A 27,569-nucleotide genomic window follows, 5' to 3' on the forward strand; every position below is an offset into this window, starting at 1 on the left:
CCACACATCCTGGGCATTCATAATGATTTCAATAATCACCCAGTAACAAGATCCAGCTGTTTCCATTCTCCAAGCTACTTCCAAGCTACTTTATGCATCCGCATTCATGAGTACTAGTGTTACACTGGTGATTTCCATGCAAAGCTTGTAAATTATACAGTGGTACCTCGGGTTAAGAACTTAATTCGTTCTGGAGGTCCGTTCTTAACCTGAAACTGTTCTTAACCTGAAGCACCACTTTAGCTAATGGGGCCTCCCCCTGCCACTGTCGTGAGATTTCTGTTCTCATCCTGAGGTAAAGTTCTTAACCCGAGGTACTATTTCTGGGTTGGCGGAGTCTGTAACCTGAAGCGTATGTAACCTGAGGTACCACTGTAAAGGGCTTGTGCTTATCCCTAGATGCTATGGGGAGTTTTCCAGACAGGGCCTCAAACCTGCCCTTCACTCTATGTGTGTTTATTGCAGGAAACACCAGAGTACTATGATTATTTATTCAATTTATAGAATCATAGAATTGCAGAGTTGGAAGGGATACCGAGGGCCAACTAGTCCACCCCCGTGCAATGCAGGAATCTCAACTAAAGCATCCATGACAGGTGGCCATCGAATCTCTGCTTAAAAACCTCCAAGGAAGATATCGTGTCCTTCCTCCTATATAGCCCAAAGCAGAAAACACCGCTCTGAAAACGGTTGAAAATGACAGGACACATAGGGTTACCACTACTGCAAAAACTCTGACATGGGCCCTCTGCATATTGCATTTTTAGGTGCACACCAATGTTGTGAAGTGTGCATGGGACAAACAGGTGTGATGCCAGTTAGAAATCTACAAACAAATGTTCAATTTAAAGTTTATAAAAATTGGGTTTTGGAAAACCGTTACAAGGATTTGCAATGAAATTCAACTAAGGGGAAATGAGGAAGTTGCTTTATAAAGTTAATAACTGTTAGTTTCAATAAGGTTATGATTTATGTTTGTTATGTTTGTTGTTTTGTGTTTTTGTTTGTCGTTAATATTGTAAAAATCAATAATTTTTTTTTGGGGGGGGGGGAAGAAATCTACAAACAGGCGAAACGCCATAGCGTATGTGTATACCCAGTGGCTTGCTGCTATAAAATGTGCGGAAAGATCAGTAAAAGTATGAGAATCAGCATCAATCCTCACCGATGTGGCTTGCCTTTAAGTGCTTTCTGAACAAGTGGCAAGAGCTAAGCTTGCTAGGTGCAATCTCTGCTAACATTCGCACGCACAACCTGGCAATCTGGTTCCTGCAATATAGTATTTGTTGACCTTGAAGTATGTGTGGATGCATTCATACGTGCCTAAGCCCTATCCGCACTATACGTTTAGACCAGTATCATACCGCTTTAAACAGGTCTGGCTTCCCCCAAAGAATCCTGGGAACTCTAGTTTGTAAAAATGTAAGAGGACCCCTATGTCCCTCACGGAGCTAAAATTCCCAGAATTCACTGGGAAGAGGGACTGATTGTTAAACCACTCTGTAAATTGTTCTGTGAGGGAAATAGGGGGTTTCTTAAAAACTCAACTTTACAAACTATGTTTCCCAGGATCCCTTGGGGGCAAACCACAGCTGATCAAAGCAGAGTGATACAAAGTTATATTTGCCATCTCGCAAAAAAGCAAGTTCCAAACTTGACAATATACTGGAGATAATTGAACTGTTTTAAACTGCAAAGTGGCATCAAAGGTTGTGTTCAGGAGTGAGAACTGCCGCAGAGGTAGGGGCTGTTTAACCTTCATCGTTCATGCCATTTCCCCTCTCGGAACTGCCACCTCCAGGTTGTTTTCCAGTTTGTGGGGAGAAATACCGTATTTTTCGCTCTATAAGACGCACCGGACCACAAGACGCACCTAGTTTTTGGAGGAGGAAAACAAGAAAAAAAATATTCTGAATCTCAGAAGCCAGAACAGCAAGAGGGATCGCTGCGCAGCAAAAGCAGCAATCCCTCTTGCTGTTCTGGCTTCTGGGATAGCTGCGCAGCCTGCATTCGCTCCATAAGACGCACACACATTTCCCCTTACTTTTTAGGAGGGAAAAAGTGAGTCTTACAGAGCAAAAAATACGGTATATACTCCTTGCCATTCCTGCCCTGAAACTGGCAGTCCTCTGCAGCTGCGTTTCAGTAAAAAAAAAATATCATCCAGACACACCCAGAGGAACATTTCACATGTTTCCCAAGTATCATCTGGTTTGCCCACAAAACAATTATCAGTGGTACAATTTGCAAGTCTGCACCAGCACCGCTCCACAGTTTCCGGTGCAATTCAGCAGCCAGAGGCCTGTTTAGGTTCTCACCATCGTTGTCAATCAGGAAGGGGACGTTGGGAGTCAAGATCTCATAGTAGCAGATCTGGCTGTACTGAGGGGAGCAGTCGCCATCAATGGCTTCCACACGCAAGATGCGATCATAGAGCTTCCCTTCTGTCACCGCCACACGGTAAAGGTTCTCCACAAAGACGGGAGCAAACTCGTTGACATCGTTCACCCGCACGTGAACCGTGGCCCTGAAGATAGAAGAAAGGTCAGCGGCTCCTTTCTAAAGAAGAGAAATGCTGGGCCTTAAAGCTGCCTGTCTGAGGCTGAACCCCTCCATTCAGAAATGGAAGACCTGGCTGTAGTTACTCAATGTGAGGCGAATGTACTCTTCATATGCTCAGGGGCAATGCTCTTTTTCTAAAAGAAAAAAATGTTTAGCTGTACTCTCATTTTGACTCAAGAATATCACCATTTTATAGTTCAAATCAGGGAAAATAAATACAGTAAATGGACAAAAGTACAAAGATGTTTAGGGGTATGTGTACCCCTGCGTCCCCCCAGGGGGAAAAGCGCTGCTCAGGGGCATTCTTTTTGGGCAATACACCTCAATGATGGCTGTTTCCAGGACTGAGTTGTGATAGTTGCTGCTGTATGTTTTCGCAGAGGTGAACTCCCTCTATGAGGATTAATCTTTTGGGATGAGGGAAAATCTGTGCATGTTCAAGTTGGTAGTCTAACCTTATAAATGAAAAGCTTCCTTAGAAAAGCGTTGCCGCTGCTTCAAAGTAATAGCTTGGCTACCCTCAACAATCTAGCCGTGATGCAGGGACAGAATGCCCCACAGGAAATGATACTGAATTAAGACCATTAGCCTTTTCCCCACAGGACATTCTGTTTCAAGAATGCAACCTGACTCTGAGGTGATCGCAAGACTTTTTTTTGGGCTCCCCTCATCTTTAATGTTAATACTGCCACCCCAAAAATTCCTGCTTCAAAAAGTTGTCTAATTCTAAGAATTTTCAACAGAAGGGATGTTTTATCTGTAGGCATGAAATGGATGGCAGTCTTTCTTTTTCTGTCTTTCTCTGACAAAAATAAACACCCTTCCCTCACTTCAAGTGGCTGCTGGACTGCCTTCACCAGCTAATTGGTCCTGCCAAAGGATCAGGGGTGGCGGTAACAGCCCGGCTTTAGTGCTAATGTGTGGCTCAAATTTAAATCCTGGGTCAGTTTGGTGCTGCTGACAAGGAGCGTCCCCAACAGTACAAACTGCACTTCAGAATGAGAATATGAGGCCTCCTATGGGCCACAAAAATAAAAGTATGGGGAAGAGAGGGAGTTCTAAAACTGCCCCTTTCAGTAGAGGTCTCTCGGGCAGTAGCTGCCAGGCAGAAGGCAAGAAAAAGTGGCACTGGTTAAAATCCCAAAGAAACCTACAAGAGCTTGTGTGGTGTGTCCTACAGTGTCCGTATTTATGAAATGTACAGTCGTACCTTAGTTCTTGAACTTAATCCGTTCCGGGAGTCCGTTTAACTCCCAAAACCCTTCAAAAACCAAGGCACAGCTTCCGATTGGCTGCAGGACCCACAGAGGATGTTTGGCTTCCAAAAAACGTTCGCAAACCAGAACACTCACTTCCGGGTTTGCAGCATTCGGGAGCCGATTTGGTCAAGTACCAAGGTACCGCTGTACTGACAGCAGAAGGACCACCAAAGTAATGCCAGATTTATTTATTTATTTTCAAAAGAAACATTGCCTCTACTATATACTTTCAAACATCCCACAGCCATCTGACAACAGATTATTTCACATTTCCAAAAATGAACAGTATTTCTGTGGGGAAGGGGCTCAGTTAAGGACACTGTCCCATACGATAGCTCCCTAAAAATCTCACCAGATGAAAAGGAAAACAAATATTCAGTCTTACTTGTGGGACTTCTTGGTGTTGGCACCATCAGGTCCTTCTCCACAGTCATAAGCCTGGATGGTGAAGGTGTGCTCCTTGTGAGCTTCGCAGTCCACCGGCTCTTTGGCCCGGATCAATCCTTCGCCTGTGGCTTTGTCCAGGATCACAGCTTCAAAAGGCACCCCTGCCCCATGGATCCGGAATCCACAGATCTCACCTAGTTTGCCAGAAGTATGAAGCAGAAATAGGAAAAAAGGGAATGTGAAGAAAGAGCTTATCTCAGAGGCAAATATTTCCGTTTTCCTGCTGGACAACCATCCACCATTCCATTGCACCGCACATGCTCCCCACATGAGCATGAGGCAGTTGCCACAGCAGAAAGTTCTGGATGCCATTAAGGTCAGCCAAGTGGACAACTACGAGATCTGAATCTGAAAGGAAATTCTACTATTCAAGACCCACTGAAATGAAGGGGAGTGCTTTTTGTGGGTTCCCCTCAGTGGAGCTGGGAGAATGCCACTCGGGATTTCCTGCCTCAGACAATCACAACATCTTAGGCCAGACCACAAAGATCCAGCTCACACAAAATGGCTGCCGAACGGGAACCATCTGAAACGGCACCCATGGGGCAGCTGCTGCATCTAGCAATCCGCTTGTATGGAGTCAATTGCCATCATTTCTCCCAACACCACTGAGAATTTCTGTTGGTGTTTCATTCGTTGGAAGGCTAGACTGGAAAGCCATGTATCTACAGGGGCGGACTTTGGTAATACGATGCCCTGAGCAAGGACAAAATTTGGCACCCCCTAAATTTTTCTTATTTTCGGAGTAATTCTGTTTAGTACAGTTTGCTCATATAAATGTAGGTATTATTACTATCACCACCATCATTTTGCACCCCCTCCGCTTGGTGTCCTGTGAGGGGGAACCACACACACCCCCATAATTCTGGCACTGCTCCTTACCCAGACTGGGTTGCCCTCTGCCCATACTCTTCCTGGACTGTGGTTATGACCCTCTGCCAGGGTCATCACAGGACACAGTCCCTCTACCAGAGACCTCCACATATGAGAAAGTGAAAGAAGCCCCAAGACACTGGATGCCCTCCATTTCGCACTGAGGTTTCTTTGCCCAACCCTGACAATCCCTGCAGAGGCGGATTTAGGGGAGCACTGCCACACTGGGCAGGTGTGCCAAATTTTGGCGTAGCACTGAAATTTGTGACCCCACTTATCCTTCCTCAGAAACTCCCCCACTTCTGCAGATCCTGCCTTTATCCGTCCCAAAGGCAGCAGGATCACAGCCCTACCAGAGGGCATTCCTCAGGAACAGTGGCGTAGCGTGGGTTGTCAGCACCCGGGGCAAGGCAAGTAATTTGCACCCCCTAACCCGTGGATTTGCGCCTCCTAACCCGTGGATTTGCGCCCCCTAACCCTAACCCCCAGATGTTGCGCCCGGTGCGGCCGGCCCCCCCTGCACCCCCCACGCTACGCCACTGCTCAGGAACTAAGTGCAGATCCTTTAACTGAGAAGATATCTCTCCTGGGGAGATAGGACATGAAACACCCTCCCTCCCTCTCCCTGGAAGTCTGTTTCAGCCCTCAGTGGGATCCAGATCACTGCCGACCCAACACCCAAGGTGCATAGCTGTCAACGTTTCCCTTTTTTGAAGGGTAATTCCCCTGAATAGGATTCCTCGCAAGAAAAGGGGAAAGTTGACAGCTACGCCTAGGTGACTGCTGATCTGACTGAGGTTCTGCTGGCTAATCAAACTTTTGTCTCTGGCTTCCACAGCGCACCATCTAAGATTCTGGCTTTGGGCTTCAACGGCACACTCTGTCTAATTCCTGCCAGGTCCTGCAGTCTAGCTTCAGCCGGGACTGCAGATCCTCCTCAGCCCGACCCGTGGGAAGCCGCTCCTCTGAGGACAGAAGCTCTTGCTGGTAATAGCCGGAAAACCTATTATGCGCAATGCTTATCCATGTGTGTAATTTAATTTTGATTGTATTATTGTTTTATCTAAACAATTTAAATACCATTTAACTCTCAGGGACTGTTCAGTTGGTAGAGCAGGAGATTCTGAATCTCAGGGTTGTGAGTTTGAGCCCCACAGTGAGCAAAAGATTCCTGCATTGCAGGGGGTTGGATTCTTCATCAGAAGAATCTTTATTTGCCTCAGCCGCTAGCCGTAGCAATAAAATAAAATACAGTGTAACTGGAGATGGAGGTAAAAACTTCAGCTGTACAAAAAATACATTCTGGAGGTTTGCATCAATCAAATAATAGATCTTATTCTAATTGCATCTGATGAAACTTTTGCAGTTTTTGCTGTCACCTGGTTAACTTGATCTGCTAGAAGAAAGGACACCGTAGCAATGGTTGAACGACCTTGTGGTCCCTTCCAACGCTGCAATTCTATGTTGGGAGACCCTTATTCCCCTAACCCCTGAGCTACAATTCTCACAGTGGTTTAGTAACCAATCCCTCTTCCCAGCAACCCTGAAGACCAAGCTTCCTCAACCTTGGCCCTCCAGATGTTTTGAGACTACAGTTCCCATCATCCCTGACCACTGGTCCTGCTAGCTAGGGATCATGGGAGTTGTAGGCCAAAAAAACACCTGGAGGGCCGAGGTTGAGGAAGCCTGCTGAAGACTGTATGGTCGTGCTAACAATTCTCACCAAGAGCTCTCAGCACTCTTTGGGGGAAGTCACGACTGCTCGAAGTGGTATCATATCAGTTTAAATCAGGCATAGGCAAACTCGGCCCTCCAGATGTTTTGGGACTACAACTCCTATAATCCCTAGCTAACAGGACCAGTGGTCAGGGATGATGAAAACTGTAGTCTCAAAACATCTGGAGGGCCGAGTTTGCCTATGCCTGGTTTAAATGCATGGTGCGAATGTGGACCTTAAGATTTCAGGAGCGATGCCGGCCCATGGAGGCAGTAAAGCCCAGAGTGAGTCGGTCATTCTGCAAGAGATTTTGCAGATGAAGCTAAGCTCCTGAAAGCTTGGATCAAATCCTGACATGGATGGCCGTATGCTAAACAGTACAGAAGCAGGAATAAAAATTCCCTCTCCTATAAAACTATGAAAGGTGCAAAATCCCTGTCCTCGTTTGCCTTTTACCACCCTACTTGCTGCTCCATATGCAATATTCTCCTGCTACCCTTCTGGCACTCCTTCAGCATGCAAAAGACGAGCTCTTTGAAAGCATTGAGAGAGCATAAATTGCTGCACAAGGAGCATAGTCTGGATCCACCCCTCAGTTTGGATCTTTAAGGGTCAAGATGGACATTGTGTTAAACACATGACTGGCTCTTGCATGCATGTAAGCTTTGGATAAACTAACTAAGAGCCGCCAGAGTGGGGAAAGGAAGTAGAATCCAGATGAGGCTATTAAGTGGGAACAAAGGGTTAAATCTCCTCTCTCCCCAAGATGCAATACCAGTCTGGAGCTGGCCCTCCAGCAGCTGCTATTAAGTTAACAAACAAGAAACCAGGCAAGGGTGACTCTTCGTCTTAAAGTCACATCCAGTTTGGCTCTATACAAATATAACGAAAATTTCTCATAAATCTGCCTCCACCATCCAGCCCGTGAATACAAAAACACTTGGATAACTGACATCCACTTAAAAACAAATAAATACTACAATTGTAATTTAAACAGTGTGGATCGAATTAAATAAATTCAAAGCAAACGTGTGCTAGCGACTTACAAGTTATGATGCCTTCATGCAGTGTACTCAGCGCCACCACTACAAAGTCTCTCGCTGCAGCTAAGGCTGCACAGAAACATTATCTAAGAATGCCGTGATTCCGCTTTCGTACCTTCCTCCCACACGTCTTCCTCTCAGCCACATACCTGCGTAGCGCAATGGAGCATCTTTGTCCAGAGCAAAGAGCGGGGGGTTCAGAAGGACTGTGTTGTCGTTCTCCATGACGATGCCCTGATATTCAGCCTCGATCCATGGCTTGTGCTTGTTGGCTGGGGAAATTCGGGAGTGTAAAAAGGGTGGTGAGCAGGAATAAAACCATTCAGGTATACGCACGAGTTCACGTCCATGTTTTTCCACACACCTTGCCGGCAGCCCTGCATCCTCCTTGTACCTTTCTTTTAATTATATTTTCCCAACAAATTTTATTATTGAATTTTAATAAGAACAAGAAATAAAGGAGGGTGTTTTTTGCTTTACAAAAAGGTCAAGTTGTCACAATTGCCAAGTATAGGATACAGCTAAAAGCTGTGTTTTAACAAAAAAATGTTTAGGAGGGGTACTCTCATTTTGACTCAGGAAAATCACCATTTTATAGTTCAAATCAGGGAAAATAAATACAGTGAATGGATGTTTAGGGGTATGCATATCCCTGCGTCCCTGCAGAAAAAAAGAACTGGATATATGATTTGCTGAGTCAATAATAAAACGCACCAGGATATGTGCTCTATAATTACAAAGGGCTCCATGATCTAAATCAGAACAACTGCAAATTTTTATTTCAAAAAGGAAGAGAAAAAAATAGCCTTGGACTGTAGTAAATCCAGACAGTCACATAGTCCTGTAGTACCCTACATTCCTGAGCCACAGCTTTTGTATATAAAATAAGATGAGACCAAATGGCAGAGAAGCTAGCTTAATGACACTTCTAGCTTAATGCAGGATTTTTTCCAATAAAGATTTTCCAAGTCCTTATACCTTTCCCTCAGGATACAGTTCTACTTTTCACAAAAACAGAGAAAGTACTTGAGGGGAACCCAATAACTCGCCCACACAAAAATAAATAAAAAAATCAGCTTAGGTTATGAATGGCTTTGAGTGCCATCCCATCTATATTAAACATAATACGTTCCACTGAAACAGTTTGACTTACTTCTGAGAAAACAAGGATGGGATTGGGATGAGCGTTCCGTTGAAAGCAACGGGATGCAAATTAATTGCAAATGAAGATATAACTAGCTTTAATTGGATTTAGGGACTCGGGATTAAGGTCGTCACATTCAGCAGTTGGCTGATCAAATATTGTTAAACATTTCCAAGAATGCCACTGTCTGGATCCTTGCTGCTTTTATTTTATCATCGTGTCAAGTGTGCAGATAGCTCAGGTGGTTGGAGCATGAGTTTGGTAATGCCAAGGTTGCAGGTTTGATCCTCAATCCGAGGGGACAGCTGCATATTCTTGCCTTGAAAGGGTTGGACTTGATGTTCCTCAGGGTCCCAACTCTACAAATCTATGATTCTATGTGTTAGCAAGGTCCCCTCGCCCGGCAGCAGTCAGAGGCAAACTGAGAGGCGTAGCACAGCTTCTCCCAATGGCTGCCTGCCATGGCTGCGGATGTCTCCAAGCAGGGACACATTTCATCAAGGGCTAGAGTGCCGAACCAGGACCTGCGAGTCCAGGGTTCAAATCCCCACTTGGCCATGGAGATCATTGGGTGACCTTGGGCCGGTCACTGCCTCTCAGCCTAACTTACCTCACAGGGTTGTTGTGGGGAGAACTATGTGCACCACTTTGAGCTCCTTGGGTCTCCAGATGTGGTTGAACTACAACTCCCATCACCCCTAGCTAGCAAGGCCAGAGCTCAGGGATAATGGGAGTTGTAGTCCAACAACATCTGGGGACCCACAGGTTGAGAACCGCTGCCTTAGAGGGAAAAGGAGGAAGTTAAATGTGATATATGATAGACAGATAGATAGATGATAGATAGATAGATAGATAGATAGATAGATGATAGATATAGATAGATGATAGATAGATAGATGATAGATAGATAGATAGATAGATAGATAGATAGATAGATGATAGAGATAGATAGATAGATGATAGATAGATAGATAGATAGATAGATGATAGATAGATAGATAGATGATAGATAGATAGATAGATATAGATAGATGATATAGAAGGCTGAGTGGCCTTGAAGCTCCCTAGGATGAAGCTGAGCCAATCACGAACTCTCAGCCTGACCTACTAAACAGGGTTGTTGTGAGAGTTATGCATGTTGCCCTGAACTCCTTGCACAAAGGGTAAAATAAAATATGTAATAAAAATAAATAATTTGCAGCATTTTATTTTTTTTTACATTAACAACATTATTTTACAAAAGCAGTGGTCCGTTTTTGGATTTTTTTGTTAAAGTGATTATTAATGTCAGTATCAAACCTACTGATTGGTTCTGTATTGTTGTCATAATGTCAAAAGCTTTAGAGATAGTTGATCATGATTTGTCAATATTTGACCGGGCAGCTCCTCAACCTTTCTCAGCAGCTAGACAATGCTTTTCGTTTGTTTAATCCTTTTATTTCTATGTACGCACACAAGCCAACAATACCAACAACATTCTGCCCAGAAAGATCCTTACTCAAAGCATCTCACGATGTAACATAATAATAATAAAGTATCCTGAAATCTCATAAATCTCGTGGTTTGACATTTATTTGATGGGGTTGAGGATGTGGAAGCTTGTGAATTTTAGCCCTGAATTCAGAGAAAATGATTGCGGAACGACGGAAAGCTATCTATAAAAAACCCCCGAAACCCATCTGTTTGCTTTGACACAATAAGAAGCTTAAAAATAGAACCTTCGACGACTCTCTAGCAGGCGCAAATCATCACCGTCATTCTAGGCAGTGCCATCGATACATTTCACATGCAACCAATAATTTCATAAGCAGACCGTCAGATCCCCACCCGCAAGGAGCTTACAGCTCCTGTGTTTCAACAGCAGACGACAGGATAGAAGGAAAAGCAAGAGTAACATTGAGGGAAGGGTGTGTGAGAGCAAATGCAGTCGCCCCTAGCTTGTTTTGATTGGAAATGAGGACTAAAGGGTTATGCCTAAGACCCCCAAGGAGAAAAGCAGGTTTTCATCATTCACGCCTGAGGCCTTAAGACGCTCCCTTGAAACAGCCTCAGCTCAGCTTTCTCCATGCATCACCCACCCTGTCCCAATATCCCTTGCTCTGCCCTGGCATGTGCCATATTCCCCTTGGCCCCTCCTTGTTGCCCAAAGCGCTAATCCCGTTGGCTGGATCCGGTCCAGACTCAACATTGAGGCAGCAGCCGGCAGGAGGCTCTGAAAAATGTCACAGGCCCAGAAATAGCAAATTAATCTTTATCACACAACCTCCAGGGCAGGGAAAACAAGAGGAAGGTGGGGGTGAAGAGAGAATGCAAAGAAAGGGAGAATTGCTATAAATTAACACGCTCCCTCCCCACCAACCAATCCCTGATAAAATTGGGTCTCTGGGATTAGATCACAATGGCCTAGTTGCGACCCCCAGCTCATCCCTCACAGAGGCAACAGGGCTCTGTCCATTCACAACTGAGCAACGCTAAAGCCCTTGGGAGGATATTCAGATATTCATGCTGGAGCAAAATGTGGATTTGCATCAGCCTGTCTCTCCACTGATGTAGGGGCATCTACAAGATGTCCTCCTCATCCCAGTGTTGTCCAAATCTTTCCCTATTTAAATGTGGGGGTTTTCAATCCCAGTTGGAAAAACCTGCATTTCAAGGTGGAAATGTCCGGAACATCACAGGGAAGGGGTGCACATTTTGTTTCCAGTACGGACAAGCCCAATGTCTCAAAAGCACAGTGGCGTAGCATGGGGGGTGCAGGGGGGGCCGGCCGCACCGGGCGCAACATCTGGGGGTTAGGGTTAGGGGGCGCAAATACACAGGTTAGGGGGCGCAAATTAATTGCCTTGCCCCGGGTACTGACAACCCACGCTATGCCACTGCAAAAGCATCTACCTTTAGGGAATTTCCCCACCTCAGAATTTCCCCAGTTCTTGCAGTGAACCACCCCACAGCCTTATGGTGTGGAACTGGCATTAGTGGTGACCCTAATACTCTGGGTTTTTATTCAGGGCCAGCCCTGCCTTTAGACAAAATGTGGAAACCGCCTCAGGCTGCAGATGCCGGAGGGCCAGCACATCTCTAAGGTAGCCAACTGCCCCCAAGGTGTGGTGGAAAAATACAGTTCTCTTGCCAGTGTTGAAATCAGATTCTGCTACTCTGCCACTTGGGTTCTGTACTTGGACATGGGAGGGGCATCGTCTTGTCCTTTGCCTCAGGCAGCGAAAGGTCACGGGTCAACCCTAAGCCCATTTATGCTTGCTGAGGATTTCCACAAGGGTGCCTTAGAAGGATGCCATTTTGAGACACTGATTCAGAAAAAAGAATTTTGCCTCTTTTCCAGAGTGGGAGGCTGATACACCTGGCCCACTGGACACAATCCAGTGATAGGTTCATCTGCTTAAACCTCCCTGAAATGAAGAGTTGTTGCCGCACTAAAGCATGAAACTTATGAAGGTGATCTTCCTGGCAGAGTGGAGTCGGTGTTAATTAGCAGAGCTTTATTTCTCTCTCTTTATTTTAATCTCGTCTATTTCTTCTTCTTCTTTTTCCTCTCTCTTTCTATTTTTCCTGCTTTTCTTTCTCTCTCTCTCCTCCTGTGTTTCTGTTGTATTTTAGTTTTGGACAAAGATATATATATATTTGATACTAAGTTTTGCATTTTTCTTTATAAAGAAATTTATTCAAAGGAAGAAAGAGAATGCCATTTGGATTTTCCAACAAAACGTCTTAGGCCAGTCCACATGCCAGGCATCAAGGCCATCCTTACGTTAGAGAACTATCTGTGTGACCTCCAAGCCATACACTGTATCTACAGCTGCTACCATTTGTGCAATGACCACAGCACTCAAAAAAGCACCACCAGAGTCACAAAAAGGGGTGCAGGTATGTACACAGCTGCCATGTGGAGCAAGCAGTCCATGCAAATGTAGCCAGGACCTGAGTGTGGCCCAGATGCAAGTCCACTGATGGCTCCGTATCTCCTGAGGGTCTCCCATGGGGCACTGCCTGCAAGTGAAAATCAGTCTATGGGTCCAGGCCAATTCCAGGGGTGCTGAGCAGGGTGGAGAGAAAAATAGATAGAAGAAAATCCACTCTGTCATAAGAACACCTGAACTGGAGAGCTCCAGTGAACATGTTTTGCCGTGTGTTCAAGACAAGAGCACCCTTCCTTACAGAATTCATTACAAGATGTGGTGTGGTGACAGCCATTAGCTTTGATGACAGGATCGGCCCTACCATAAGGCAGAAGGAGGCTGCTGCCACAGGCGGCAGATGCTGGGGATGTGGTGGATGCCAGCAAAGTGTTGCGCACCAGAGACCTAGTAAGCCAGCCTGCTGCCCTCAGGTATGACAGAAGCTGCTGCCACATCACCAGTGTCGAAACAAGAATCAGTTACCTGTCCAGTTTTGTTACATGGAACCAAAGGAGGGGAGAGCCATATAGTCCTTTGCCTCAGGCAGCAAAATGTATTGGGACAGCCCTGTTTGACAGCTTTTGAACAGCCTGGGACCAGTGGCGTAGCATGGGGGGTGCAGGGGGGGCCCGGCCGCACCGGGTGCAACATCTGGGGGTTAGGGTTAGGGGGCGCAAATCCACGGGTTAGGGGGTGCAAATCCATGGGTTAGGGGGTGCAAATTACTTGCCTTGCCCCGGGTGCTGACAACCCACGCTATGCCACTGCCTGGGACAGAGGTGCCATCTTCTCAAATTGATTGAGGGGGCCATACATGATGTACTGATGTTGTGTGTGCATGACATCACAAGGACGCCCTCTGAACACTGAGAGGCCCTGGCCTCCTCAAAAAACAACCACCATGGAGGGGGCTGCCCCTAGGAGTCCCTGCACTGGACAAATTCAGCAGCATAAGGTTAGGTCTATCACATCACTGGTGATGGTAGCTTTGAGTGTGCCTTTGAGTACCAGATGCTGAGGGCAAAACACACAAGGGGGGGGGGGGAGAGAGAGAGAGAGAGAGAGAGAGAGATGCTATCACTGTGCTCTGTTTGGGATCTGCTGACTAGGCTCTACTCCCAACAAGGCAGTTCTTTTGCACTTATATTCTCGTGCATGTCTAGCATCCAATACCAGAAGGCACTATTGAAAAAAATGCCTAGAAGAGCTGCCTTTGGGGACTATGGAGCTTTGGTGGGTGTTGTTATCGTCCCCCAGTGGAACAGCAGCCTGCAACTCTGAGGAAGAATAGATGTGCAAAACCTGGGAAGGAATACGGGGGGGGGGGGGACAGGGACTGGGGGTTTGGAGACAGGGGAAGGAAGCCACAGGGGGTCTGCAAGGTAGGATATTCATCTCACCAAATTGATTTCAAGGTTGTCATACTTAAAAACCCAGCAGAACATCTACTATTTCCCCTTTCTTGCTGGTATGCTGCTATTTCTTGCTTGTGTGACTTGCCACAATCCTGCATAACCTATAACGCAACACACACATTCCAATCTCGCACCCTATTCTGAGTCCCCATATATTGCCCCTTGCCGCCACCCCACCAATGGAAAACAGGAATTTGCTGCTGTGCAAGATACCCCTGTTGCTGGGGTAACAAGCAAGGTAGCCGAGGAATAAATCCTTTACTTTTCCCGTCTGCCACTTGAAGAGCCCTTGATGATTTCTTCAGAAGAGGCTCCCCCGCCCTTTTCCTTTTCCAATTGGGGACTTGGGCGGATTCTGAACCTCCCTGAGAAATTCCAATGAAGAGGCCAAGCCAGGCACCAGTGGCTGCATCGTGTGCTCAGAATCGGGTATCAGGGAGAGCAAGAATATCTATTCCACTTGATCTGCAAAACCAACAGGCATGCTGAATCCCAATGTTGCGGCAGAGCTCCCCCCACCTTCCTCTTTCACACACACACACACACACACAAGGTTTGAGGCAGGAGAGCAGTGGAAACAGAAATCAAGTCTCCTTCACACTCTCCCTCCTTCCTTCTGCTGCGTGCGATGGCAAAAAACCTCCTTCATCCCACCCGCAAATGTTTAGGTGCTGCCTTTTCCCCTTTCCTGAGTTTCGCGCACCTTTCTACCCCCCAAGGAGACTTTCTCTCGTGTTGCTGGTGCCCACGACCACAGATCTTGCAACCTCTCTCCCTCTTTCTCACACACACAGATGCGTGTGTGCGTGTTTCCAAGGTCCGTGCCTCGAATGCTGAAGCTGTTGCGCCGTGTTCTGCAGCTCCCCGTTCAGCTCTGCAGCTCCCCCCCCCCCGCTCTCTCTCTCTCTCCCCCTCCTCAAATAGATTATAGATTTCTCCATAATTAATCCGACAGACAGGCGAACAAACTAGGACCTAAGGCTGTGAAGAGGCAACCCGGGGAGAGATGGGGAGGCTGGCTTGGGTGCTGTACAGAGAAGCAGAAGAAGAAGCGCATCCATCGGGGCGATGGGCAAACAGCCACAGAAGAGGGGGCAGATGAAGAAGAAGCCCCATCGCGTTTTGAATCGATACGGGCTGGAAAACATGGGCTGGGCGTGTGCCAAGGGAAAGGCGAGGGAGGGAGGGAGGTGGGTGGGTGGCAGATAAACAGGAGAGGCGCACAAGTGGGGGCAGCAGGAAAGGACTTGAAGCAGCTGCAGGGGGAGCGAGCAGGTGGGAAGACGGAGAGCCAGCAGCGGCGAAGGGGCGATGGCTGGCTGGGCTGGGCCCCGAGAGGGCGGCGAGGGGAGCCTCTGGAGTTGGTGCCCAGCTCCGTCTCTGCACACAACACACAAACACACACCCCCCGCAGCCCCAGGGATGGACGGATGGAAGTGGAGCCAGCGTAACAGCTGCGCGCCCAGTCGGACCAGATGGCTGGCTAGGATCGGGGAGGCGCGGGCGGAGGGCGCAAGCCACCCACCCACCTACCCGCCTGCCTGCCCTCTTCCTCTTCCTCCTCCTCCTTGGGGAGCCCTGGCACTTGCTGGCCCGCCGTCGAGGAGCTTCCCCGCTCCCACGCCCTCTCTCGCGCGCTCACCTTTGTTGCCGAGGGCGCAGGCGAGGACGAGCAGGACCAGGGGGAGCGCGGCCAGGGGCTGCCCCCTGCCCATCTTGGACGACCACCCCAGCGGGACGCGCGCTCCGGCCGCTGGCAGAGGGGGCTTCGCGGTCGCCTCGCGCCTGCTCCCACCCCACCTCCAGGCGCCGGCTGGCGAGGAGGAGGCGCTCGCTTGGCAGGGGGACCGAGCGCAGGCTGGAGACCGAGGACAGCTCCGGCTCGCTGCTTGGCGCTGCCTTCACTGCCCAGCCCAGCCCAGCCAGCCCAGCCCCTGTACTGCAGCATGATGTCAGCAGCGCCCGACGCTGATTGATGGGCGCTAGCAGCCAATGCGAGGGGCTCGGGAGCCAGGTGCTGCAGGAGAGGGAGGGGACCGAGGTTGGGCGGGGGGCGAAGGGGGAGGGGTCCCGGGTTTTTTTCTCCCTGGGGAATCAGGGAGGCGGGTTCCTGCGCACGCGCCGCGGGCTGTCGAGGCTGCTGGGTTGGGAACTTTAGAGGGGACTTTGGTCGAGTTGGGGCGTCCTGGCTCATCCTCCCCGGTTTCTCCGCTCCATAGTTGGCACGGAGCTGCGGAGAGAGAAAGCGGCCTATAAATAGCATGCTTTATTCATTAAATTTGTATGCCGCCTTTCATCTGTAGAACTCAGGGCGGTTCACAACTTGAAAACAGGAGGGGAAAAACACTGAATGCGTAATAAAGACAAGAAACAACAACAAAATAAACCAATTACCCCCTCGTACCACAAAACGTATTTAAAAGAATATAGGATAGTGGTTCCCAAAGGATGGCAAGGACAATTGCTCTGTAGTATACGGTAGATCAAACCTATCCATTCTGAAGAAAATCAGCCCTGAGTGCTCACTGGAAGGACAGATCCTGAAGCTGAGGCTCCAAGACTTTGGCCACCTCATGAGAAGAGAAGACTTCCTGGAAAAGACCCCGATGTTGGGAAAGATGGAGGGCACAAGGAGAAGGGGAGGACAGAGGACGAGATGGTGGGACAGTGTTCTTGAATCTACTAACATGAGTTTGACCAAAATGCGGGGGGCAGTGGAAGACAGGAGTGCATGGCGTGCTCTGGTCCAGGGGGTCACGAAGAGGCGGACACTACTAAACGACTAAACAACAATATAGAATAGCATCCAAATAATTTTTCTTGGAAATACAACCAGAAATCCACACCTCTCTTCAAGAGTATTAGCTATTCTTCTACAATATTCTCTGACAAACATGAAACATCAGAAAAGGGAAAGACTTATTGGTGTCGATGAGGAGATGAGAGTTTGTCTCAAGTCAGACCTCATATAAAGGAGATTACCCCGCAAAAGCAAGCTCACACCTCTCATGGAGTTTGGATACATACTCAAAGTACATATGGAAGAGCCTTGTTCATAATTATATTTTGGGGATGACTCTAGTCCTTATGTAGCTGCATTGTTTTATACTTTATACTTTCTGGATGTCCCATGATCATATTATAAAGTACCGTATTTTTCGCCCCATAGGGTGCACCGGCCCATAGGGCACATCTAGTTTTTTGGGGGGAAATAAAGAAAAAAAAATTTCCCCTCCCCCAGGTGCGGGGCTGGGGCGGGGGAAGCCTGAGCTTCCCCCAACCCCAGCCCCCAGAACAGGCTGCTCTCCGCAAGCCATGGGAGGGCTCCTGCGGCTTGCGCAGAACTACCCAAAGCCCGGGCACGACTGCTCAGCGCGCCCAGGCTTCGGGATGCAGGCAGCTCTCCACAAGCCGTGGGAGCCCGGCGGGAACTCCGATGGGCTCCCAAGGCTTGCGGAGAGCTTCCTGAAGCCTGGAGAGCGAGAGGGGTCGGTGCGCACCGACCCCTCTCGCCCTCCAGGCTTCGGCAAAAGCCTGCATTCGCCCCATAGGACCCACACACATTTCCCCTTCATTTTTGGAGGGGAAAAAGTGTGTCCTATAGGGCGAAAAATAGGGTAGTTGTGTTCTATGTTACAAATCAAGCACTGCTAGAAGTTGTTCCTTTTTTGTTTTCCGGCGTGTTTCTTATCAAAAAACACAGGGCTGGTTCACATGTGTAGGTACGTGGTACAATCTTTCACCGGCCCAGCACACAGCACTTGATTTCTCTAGGGTGACAGTATGAGCTGCCTCCACTAGAGAAACCTTTTTTGGATTTGTGTGACACAAAGGGTCTGATCTACTGTGAAACTATTGAAGCTTAAGCTTCAGGGACCCTAATCTCAGAGGGGTGCCCACTTTAGTCCACACTGGTTTAAAATGTTGGGTCTAGTAGACCCAATATAAGTCACACAACTCGAAAACTATAAAGCATAGCAAATTTTTGTTCACACCAATAACTTTGATAAGTGAGATAATCCAGTACAGTGGTACCTCAGGTTACATACGCTTCAGGTTACATACGCTTCAGGTTACAGACTCCGCTAACCCAGGTTAAGAACTTTGCTTCAGGATGAGAACAGAAATCGTGCTCCGGTGGCACGGCGGCAGCGGGAGGCCCGATTAGCTAAAGGGGTGCTTCAGGTTAAGAACAGTTTCAGGCTAAGTACAGACCTCCGGAACGAATTAAGTACTTAACCCGAGGTACCACTGTACAGCAATCTTAATCAAAAATATGAGATGTAGTTGTTAACAACAACAACAACACTGGGCAACAATTTTTTACTTTTTGAATGTTGTCTAGATTTCTACAACTGATTTTGGGTATTTTTGCACTGCTGAATCAGGAAATGGTATCCGTTTCTCTCCATCAGGTCAGGTTTCCTGTAAACTGAATGGTGGGCATTGATAAAGGTAAGTACACGTAAATTGCATGTTGCTTCACCATTTTTCAAACTTCAGGGCTTGAACTTCCATTTCTTGGAACTCCTGGAATGCTCAGCGGCAGGGAGGTCTCTCTTCAGAGTCCAACAGTAGTCAGCCATCATGACTGCGTCCCAGCGACCCTGATACCTGGTCTCCATCTCTTTCATGCCCTGATGGAATCTCTCCCCCTGCTCGTCACTCATTGAACCCAGGTTCTCAGGAAACCCGTCCATATGTGAAAATAGGTAGTGCATCTCGACGCTCATGTTGCAGCCCAGGTTTCTGAAAGCAGTCAGCATGTTGTTGACAAGTTCTGCGTAGTTTCTGGCCTTATTGTTGCCAAGAAAGTTCTTCACTACCAGAACAAATGCCTTCCACGCTTCCAGTTCCACTTCATTCATTGAGTTTCGGAACTCTGGATCTCTGATGAGCTGACGGATCTGAGGACCGTCAAAGATGCCAGCTTTCAACTTCTCCATGGTCAATCCTGGAAAAGCCTGGCACAAGTAAGTGAAGCAGTCACCATCCTTGTCCAGAGCCTTGGTGAACTGCTTGATTAAGCCGAGCTTGATGTGCAGCAGTGGGAAGAGTATTCTGTCTCTGTCCACCAGAGGGTCATTGATGACGTTCCTTTCTTTGCAAGGCACCAATTCCTCTCTTCGTGTAATGCTGAGCACAGTCCCTACTATCCCACATGCACAGAAAACATGGGTACTTGGTGAAGCCAGACTGTTGTCCCAACAAAAAGTTCACCATCTTCAGGTCAACACAAATAAACCACTTATGCTGATCATAACCAATTTTCTCCAGCACATACTTCACCGCTTCATAGTTCTCCTTCAGTGTACTCGAGTGAGCCAGGGGTATAGAGGCAAACTGGTTGCTGTTGTGTAGCAGAACACATTTCAGTGATCGCTTGCTGCTGTCAATGAACAGTCTCCAATCTTTGGGTTCGTACTGTGGCACTCCAAGCTTGAGCAGAAGCTGCGCAATATCTGCACAGTACACCAAGTCCTTCTCTTCCGAGAAAAAACGGAGGTACTCTTGATGCCTGTTGCGGAAGAAGCTGATGCGAGCACTGTCAGAGAGGAGGTTTTTTTCCTTCAATCTGGATGCCAACAGTTCGGCAGAGTCCTTTGACAAGCTGAGGTCACGAACTAGATCATTCAACTCCTTTGGGGAAAATGGATGTGGAGCATCATCTTCAAGAACCACTTCTTCTTCTTCATGTCCTTCAACACTGGAGGCATCTTCGTCACTAATGTCAGGAAGTTCTCCGAAGATAGACACTGGAATTTCATCACAATGAGCTACAGGACGACGTGCTGATTGAAGATCAGGATACTTTGTGGGATGGCTGCCCCATTAACTTAGTTTTGATCCCCCAACTTTATGCTTTGCCGCACCAATTTATGGAAGATTTCGAGATTTTATGACTTCAAACTGATCCCTTTTCAACATAATCACCCAGAACTATCGGACCTGAATACTTCTTGTCATTAAAATAATCATTTCCAATCAAAACAATTATCAGACATGGCATTTTACACCCCCCCAACTTCTTCTAAAATGCTCCACACAAGCGTACATGTGAACAAAAACGTAAAAAAACAACATGTGGCCATACCTCAAAAACTTGACCTGATTGAGCAAAACCAATGTGATTTTTGGATTCAGCGCATCAGATTCGTCCTAAATCAACTGAAAAAACACAGACAACAAATTTTTTGTTGACCAGTGTAATAATTGTGGTGATCTGTCATGGAGCAACCCCATTGAAGAAGATACCAGTGGTTTCCCAGAACTCGTTGCTGGTTGCAAAGCACCCCCCCATAACAGTTCAAGCTTCAGAGCCCCCCAAAATGTAGGTCTGCCACTGGTGTGATATCAGGTAAAAAGGTAAAGGTAAAGGACCTCTGGACAGTTAAATCTAGTCAAAGGCAACTATGGAGTTGTGGTGCTCATCTCACTTGCAGGCTAAGGGAGCCAGCGTTTGTCCACAGACAGCTTTCCGGGTCATGTGGTCAGCATGACTAAACCACTTCTGGCATAACGGGACACCGTGACAGAAGCCAGAGCGAACAGAAATGCCATTTACCTTCCCACCGCAGTGGTACCTATTCATCTACTTGCACTGGCATGCTTTCGAATTGCTGGGTTGGTAGGAGCTGGGGCAGAGCAACGGGAGCTCACTCTCTTGCAGGGAATTTAACCGCCGACCTTCTGACTGGCAAGCCCAAGAGGCTCAGTTGTTTAGACCACTGTGCCACCCACGTCATCAGGTGGGATGTAAACCCCTGCCTGGCACTTGATCTTTGGTGGATCATCCACACATGAAAGTCGCCACATAGTATCATAGAACTGTAGAGTTGGAAGGGACCATGATAGTCACCTATGATATCTGCCATCACAAAGTGATGGAAGTGTGTGTGAATCAGCCCATAGATATTGCATGGTCCCAAGGTAGAGGCAGTTTTATGGTAGCATGACTGGTTCAGCTGCATTGGACAGCCAGCACTGTAGGGGGCACTGCAACAATGATGTAGAACGGAGTGTGAAAGGTAGTAAAAGGTAAAGGGACCCCTGACCATTAGGTCCAGTCGTGACCGACTCTGGGGTTGCGGTGCTCGTCTCGCTTTATTGGCTGATGGAGCTGGCATACAGCTTCCAGGTCATGTGGCCAGCATGATTAAGCCGCTTCTGGCGAACCAGAGCAGTGCACGAAAACGCCGTTTACCTTCCTGCTGGAGTGGTACCTATTTGTCTACTTGCACTTTGATGTGCTTTCGAACTGCTAGGTTGGCAGGAGCAGGGACCGAGCAACGGAAGCTCACCCCGTCGTGGGGATTCGAACTGCCGACCTTCTGATCGGCAAGTCCTAGGCTCTGTGGTTTAACCCACAGCACCACCCGCGTCCCCAAATTTTAGCATTGCATGGGATGCTGCAGAAATTTGAGAGCCCAAAGTTCACCACTGATGAACAGCAGTTCACACATCTGCAATGTATGATAACTTGAATGACAGTGAGTGAGCGAGCTAGAGTTCACTGACATTTAATGTGGATAATGAGCCTCCTGCCACTCCATTAATTCGCCACTGTCCATGTGACAGTCTCCTCCAAATCACTGCCTTCCCACACTTTCCCCTCTCACTATCCAGATTCTCTCATACCCTCTCCTTTTCAGAGGCATGAGAAAAATCCAGACTGAGGAACATGGGTGTAGCCAGGGGGGGGGGCAGCCGTCCCCCCTCCATCAAGTAAAACTATAGAAATATTTAACTAACTGACCAATCACATCAGTTCTGCCTCCCCTAACAAAGTCCTGCCCACCTCCCCCCCCCAACAACAAAAATCCTGGCTATGCCCATGCTGTGATTTGAAGGGAAATGTCCTATGGATAACAGAGAATGAATGGAAGTACAAGATGAGGCCCAAGTCATTGCATAATATTGAAAAGGGTGGTGTTCTGAAGTGACTCATTCACACTTACAGCCATCAAGTCAACTGAATTTGCATGTGTGAATGAGCCTGAAGAACATGCCAGACTGACAAATGGGGGCTGGGTGGGAGAAGAAGAGAAGAGTTTGAATTTGATATTCCGCTTTATCACTACCCGAAGGAGTCTCAAAGCGGCTAACATTCTCCTTTCCCTTCCTCCCCCACAACAAACACTCTGTGAGGTGAGTGGGGCTGAGAGACTTCAGAGAAGTGTGACTGGCCCAAGGTCACCCAGCAGCTGCAGGTGGAGGAGAGGAGACGCAAACCCGGTTCCCCAGATTACGAGACTACTGCTCTTAACCACTACACCACACTGGCTCTCCATGGCATAGGAGGCAGAAGGAAGAAGGTACAAAGGCAATCCATGCTTTGTATACATATATGAGCTGGTAAAGTGGAAAGGCCAGCCCTCCTCCAGCTGCAAACTCAGGAGGCTAAGCAAGATGCTGTCTCTCAACCTCCCATCTGCAATATGGACATCATAACAGCACTGGCCTGCTTTATTTATTTACTTTATTGCTTATTTCCTGAAAGTTATATGCTGTTTGATTGTAGAGGGGGAAACCCTCAAAGCAGTTGACAAAAAAGCAGGAATAATAGGGATTACTGGACTGGTGGAGAATGTAAAGCTAAAGGTAAAGGACCCCTGGATGGTTAAGTCCAGTCAAAGGCAACGATGGGGTTGCAGTGCTCATCTCACTTACAGGCCAAGGGAGCCGGTGTTTGTCCACAGACAGTTTTCCAGGTCATGTGGCCAGCAGGACTAAACCGCTACTGGCACACGGAGGACTGTGACGAGAGCAAGAGCACACAGAGACAATGTTTACCTTCCCGCCACAGTGGTACCTATTTACTTGCACTGGCGTGCTTTTGAACTGCTAGGTTGGCAGGAGCTGGGACAGAGCAACGAGAGCTCACCCCATTGCAGGGATTCAAACTGCCATCCTTCCGATCGGCAAACCCAAGAGGCTCAGTGGTTTAGTTTAGTGGTTTAGGGGTCATAGAATCATAGAATCATAGAGTTGGAAGAGACCACAAGGGTCATCGAGTCCAACCCCCTGCCAAGCAGGAAACACCATCAGAGCACTCCTGACATATGGTTGTCAAGCCTCTGCTTAAAGACCTCCAAAGAAGGAGACTCCACCACACTCCTTGGCAGCAAATTCCACTGTCGAACAGCTCTTACTGTCAGGAAGTTCTTCCTAATGTTTAGGTGGAATCTTCTTTCTTGTAGTTTGTATCCATTGCTCCGTGTCCGCTTCTCTGGAGCAGCAGAAAACAACCTTTCTCCCTCCTCTATGTGACATCCTTTTATATATTTGAACATGGCTATCATATCACCCCTTAACCTCCTCTTCTCCAGGCTAAACATGCCCAGCTCCCTTAGCCGATCCTCATAAGGCATTGTTTCCAGGCCTTTGACCATTTTGGTTGCCCTCCTCTGTACACGTTCTAGTTTGTCAGTGTCCTTCTTGAACTGTGGTGCCCAGAACTGGACACAGTACTCCAGGTGAGGTCTGACCAGAGCAGAATACAGTGGCACTATAACTTCCCTTGATCTAGATGCTATACTCCTATTGATGCAGCCCAGAATTGCATTGGCTTTTTTAGCTGCCGCGTCACACTGTTGGCTCATGTTAAGTTTGTGGTCAACCAAGACTCCTAGATCCTTTTCACATGTACTGCTCTCAAGCCAGGTGTCACCCATCTTGTATTTGTGCCTCTCATTTTTTTTGCCCAAGTGCAATACTTTACATTTCTCCCTGTTAAAATTCATCTTGTTTGTTTTGGCCCAGTTCTCTAATCTGTCAAGGTCGTTTTGAAGTGTGATCCTGTCTTCTGAGGTGTTAGCCACCCCTCCCAGTTTGGTGTCATCTGCAAATTTGATCAGGATGCCCTTGAGTCCATCATCCAAGTCGTTGATAAAGATGTTGAATAAGACCGGGCCCAAGACAGAACCCTGTGGCACCCCACTAGTCACTCTTCTCCAGGATGAAGAGGAACCATTGATGAGCACCCTTTGGGTCCGGTCAGTCAGCCAGTTACAAATCCACTGAGTGGTAGCATAGTCAAGACCGCATTTTACCAGCTTCTTTACAAGAATATCATGGGGCACCTTGTCAAATGCCTTGCTGAAATCAAGGTAGACTACATCCACTGCGTTCCCTTCATCTACCAGGCTTGTAATTCTGTCAAAAAATGAGATCAGGTTAGTCTGACATGACTTATTTTTCAGAAATCCATGCTGACTATTGGTGATCACAGCATTCCTTTCGAGGTGCTCACAGATTGTTTGCTTAATGATCTGCTCCAGAATCTTCCCTGGTATTGATGTTAGACTGACTGGGCGGTAATTATTTGGGTCCTCTCTTTTCCCCTTTTTGAAAATAGGGACAACATTTGCCCTCCTCCAGTCTGCCGGGACTTCGCCTGTTCTCCAGGAATTCTCAAAGATGACTGCCAGTGGTTCTGAGATCACATCTGCCAGTTCTTTTAATACTCTTGGATGCAGTTCATCTGGCCCTGGAGACTTGAATACATCTAAACTAGCCAAGTATTCTTGTACTATCTCCTTAGTTATTCTGGGCTGTGTTTCCTCTGCTGAATCATTTCCTCCAAATTCTTCAGGTCGGGCATTGTTTTCTTTATCGGAGAAGACTGAGGCAAAGAAGGCATTGAGGAGTTCAGCCCTTTCTGTGTCCCCTGTTTGCATTTCACCATCTTCTCCTCTGAGTGACCCCACTGTTTCTTTGTTCTTCCTTTTGCTACGAACATACCCATAGAAGCCTTTTTTGTTGCTTTTAACCTCTCTAGCAAGCCTGAGTTCATTCTGTGCTTTAGCTTTTCTGACTTTGTGTCTACACGTGCTGGCTATTTGTTTGAATTCCTCTTTGGTGGTTTCCCCCCTTTTCCATTTTTTGTACACATCCTTTTTTAATCTTAACTCAGTTAAAAGTTCTTTAGATAGCCACCCTGGCTTCTTTAGGCACCTTCCATGTTTCCGTCTCATTGGTATTGCCTGAAGTTGTGCTTTTACTATCTCCCTCTTAACAAACTCCCAGCCATCATGAACTCCCTTTCCTTTTAGTATTACTGTCCATGGGATCTCACCCAGCACTTCCCTAAGTTTTATGAAGTCGGCTTTCTTAAAGTCAAGAAATTGAGTCCTAGTATGCTTGGCTGCTCCTTTCCGTTGTATAGTAAACTTCAGAAGAGCATGATCACTTGCGCCTAATGATCCTTCCACTTCTACCCCATTAACCAGGTCATCGACATTGGTTAGGACCAGATCTAAAATGGCTGTTCCTCTTGTTGCTTCTCCCACTTTCTGGACAATGAAGTTGTCTGCAAGGCCAGTGAGGAATCTGTTTGACCTTATGCTCTTGGGGTGTTAGGGGAGGGGCAGTATACCTCTGGTGGTAGACATGTTGTGCTCCTTCTGGGGCAGTTTGCCCACCTTTGGTTTCCACCTTGCACTCAGCTCTCACCTGCGGCTCCTAGAAGCTGTCAGCATGCAACAGCAGCTACACCCCAGGAATGGCTTCCACCGGCTGGCTAATCCAGGTGAGGGTAGCTGGTGAGTTAGGGACTTCCCCTGCATGCAAAGACAGGCTCTGGCGGATTGAGCAGATGAGACCAATAGTGGGTCCAAGAGTCAAGAAGGTGGTTTCTGCATGCACTGCAGAGGGAAGTGAGGGGCAGATAGGGCTCGTCAACCTGGGAAGGTAGCCCACCTAGGAGAAGGAACACGCTGATCCTATACCTCCATTGCCTTGGGAGAAGATGAGACTATGGAATAAACCCTACACAAATTCAGAGTGGAGTCCCTAAGACGGTTAGATGGTGCCTTGTACGCCTCCTTCCAACAACTCCCTGTCACCAAGCTGAAGCCAAATGTATTGCTGTGTTTTCCTTTGGGAGGCAGAGAGGATGAGAAGGGGGATCTAGTTGCCTGGGCAGCCTAGGACCTCCACACACACTGTGGTGGACATGTAAATTTGTGAAGCATTTCTGGGAGATGATATATAATGAAATGAAAAAAAAATGTTCAAGAAAACTTTTATGAAAAGATCAGAAACCTTTTCGTTAGGAATATTTGGAATGCAGATCCCCACAGATCAAAAGAATTTATTTCTCTGTGCAATTATGGCAGCCCGAATGGTGTGTGCTCAGAAATGGAAAGAGAGTAATATCAACAAAGGAAGAGTGGCAGATGAAATTAACGGAATATGTAGAATTAGCAAATTTAACTAGAGATCAGGGAGTATTTAAGGAAGAGTGGAAAATGTCTGGAGAATATCTGAAGACTTATGTTAAATAGGTAAAGCGACAGCAGGGCTAGTGTAAATTCAGCAGTTCAATAGCATAGAAGATATAAGATATACTCTGCTTGTGCCCCAGAGAGGTCACTTTGCTAATGCAGCAGTTTGACTCCACCCCTGGAGGTGCACAGCATAGTCTATTGAGACAGACAGGTGCCAACAACTGGGCTAGTGCTGGGGAAGTGCTTCAAAAATGCAAAAACACTACATGCAGCTTTGAGACATGCAAGGCTGAGCCGAGACACCTTCAGAAACATTAGAGAGCTGTGTCTTGATATGTGCAGAGAGAGGGATTTTTCTCCCTCAAGATGGCTAATCCTAACTCCTTCCACCGCACATCTGGGATTTACAGTGAAGGATGGACTGGAACTTCCAAGGAGGACTGAGTGTTGGTACCTCTCTTTCTGGTATTTAAACACTGGGGAACCAGCTGTATTAAGTTTGCAGTGGCCAGACCGGGCAAAGCCGGCAAAGCAAGCAACAAAGCGAGCAATCCTGTAGGCCAGGGATGGGGGCTTGTCTTGTGCCCCCCCCAATGCCTTTGAACCACAACTTCCACAATCCTTGCCCTTTGTCCATGGCAGCTGGGACAGCTGAGTGCTGGACTCCAACAACATGTGTCCTTGCCCTTCCTATAGGCTCAGTGGCGTAGCGTGGGTTGTCAGCACCCGGGGCAAGGCAAGTAATTTGCGCCCCCTAACCCGGGGCAAAGGAAAGTAATTTTCGCCCCCCCCCCCGCTGCACTGTCCCTCCCCTAGATAGTCCCTCTCTCTCTCTCCGCACCGCACGCCTGGCACCCTCCCCTCCACAGTGGGCAGCAGCCCGGCGGCTCGGATCGGATTCGCACAGCCAGCACTGCAGTGAGAGAGAGTGAGTGAGCCAGGTAGGGGCAGAGAGCTGCGAGTGC

At 47.5% G+C, this 27,569-nt stretch overlaps 1 protein-coding gene and 1 long non-coding RNA gene across 2 annotated transcripts in view; one reads left to right on the top strand and one right to left on the bottom strand.

Moving 5' to 3' along the window:
• The window catches only part of CLSTN3 (calsyntenin 3), a 33,687-nt gene extending 17,380 nt beyond the window's left edge, over positions 1-16,307 (bottom strand). Inside the window, exons 1-4 of the mRNA XM_083419638.1 lie at positions 16,017-16,307; positions 8,051-8,173; positions 4,207-4,402; positions 2,319-2,527 (exon numbers count right to left, since the gene is read on the bottom strand). Coding sequence (XP_083275764.1) covers positions 2,319-2,527; positions 4,207-4,402; positions 8,051-8,173; positions 16,017-16,089 — 601 coding nt within the window. The 5' untranslated portion in view covers positions 16,090-16,307. The remainder of the gene's footprint in view (positions 1-2,318; positions 2,528-4,206; positions 4,403-8,050; positions 8,174-16,016) is intronic.
• The window catches only part of LOC310668067, an 80,214-nt gene that overhangs the window by 12,214 nt on the left and 40,431 nt on the right, over positions 1-27,569 (top strand). The gene's annotated exons all lie outside the window — the stretch shown is intronic.

This window comes from Podarcis tiliguerta (assembly GCF_965153285.1).
Source record: "Podarcis tiliguerta genome assembly, chromosome: 17".
NCBI lineage: Eukaryota > Metazoa > Chordata > Lepidosauria > Squamata > Lacertidae > Podarcis > Podarcis tiliguerta.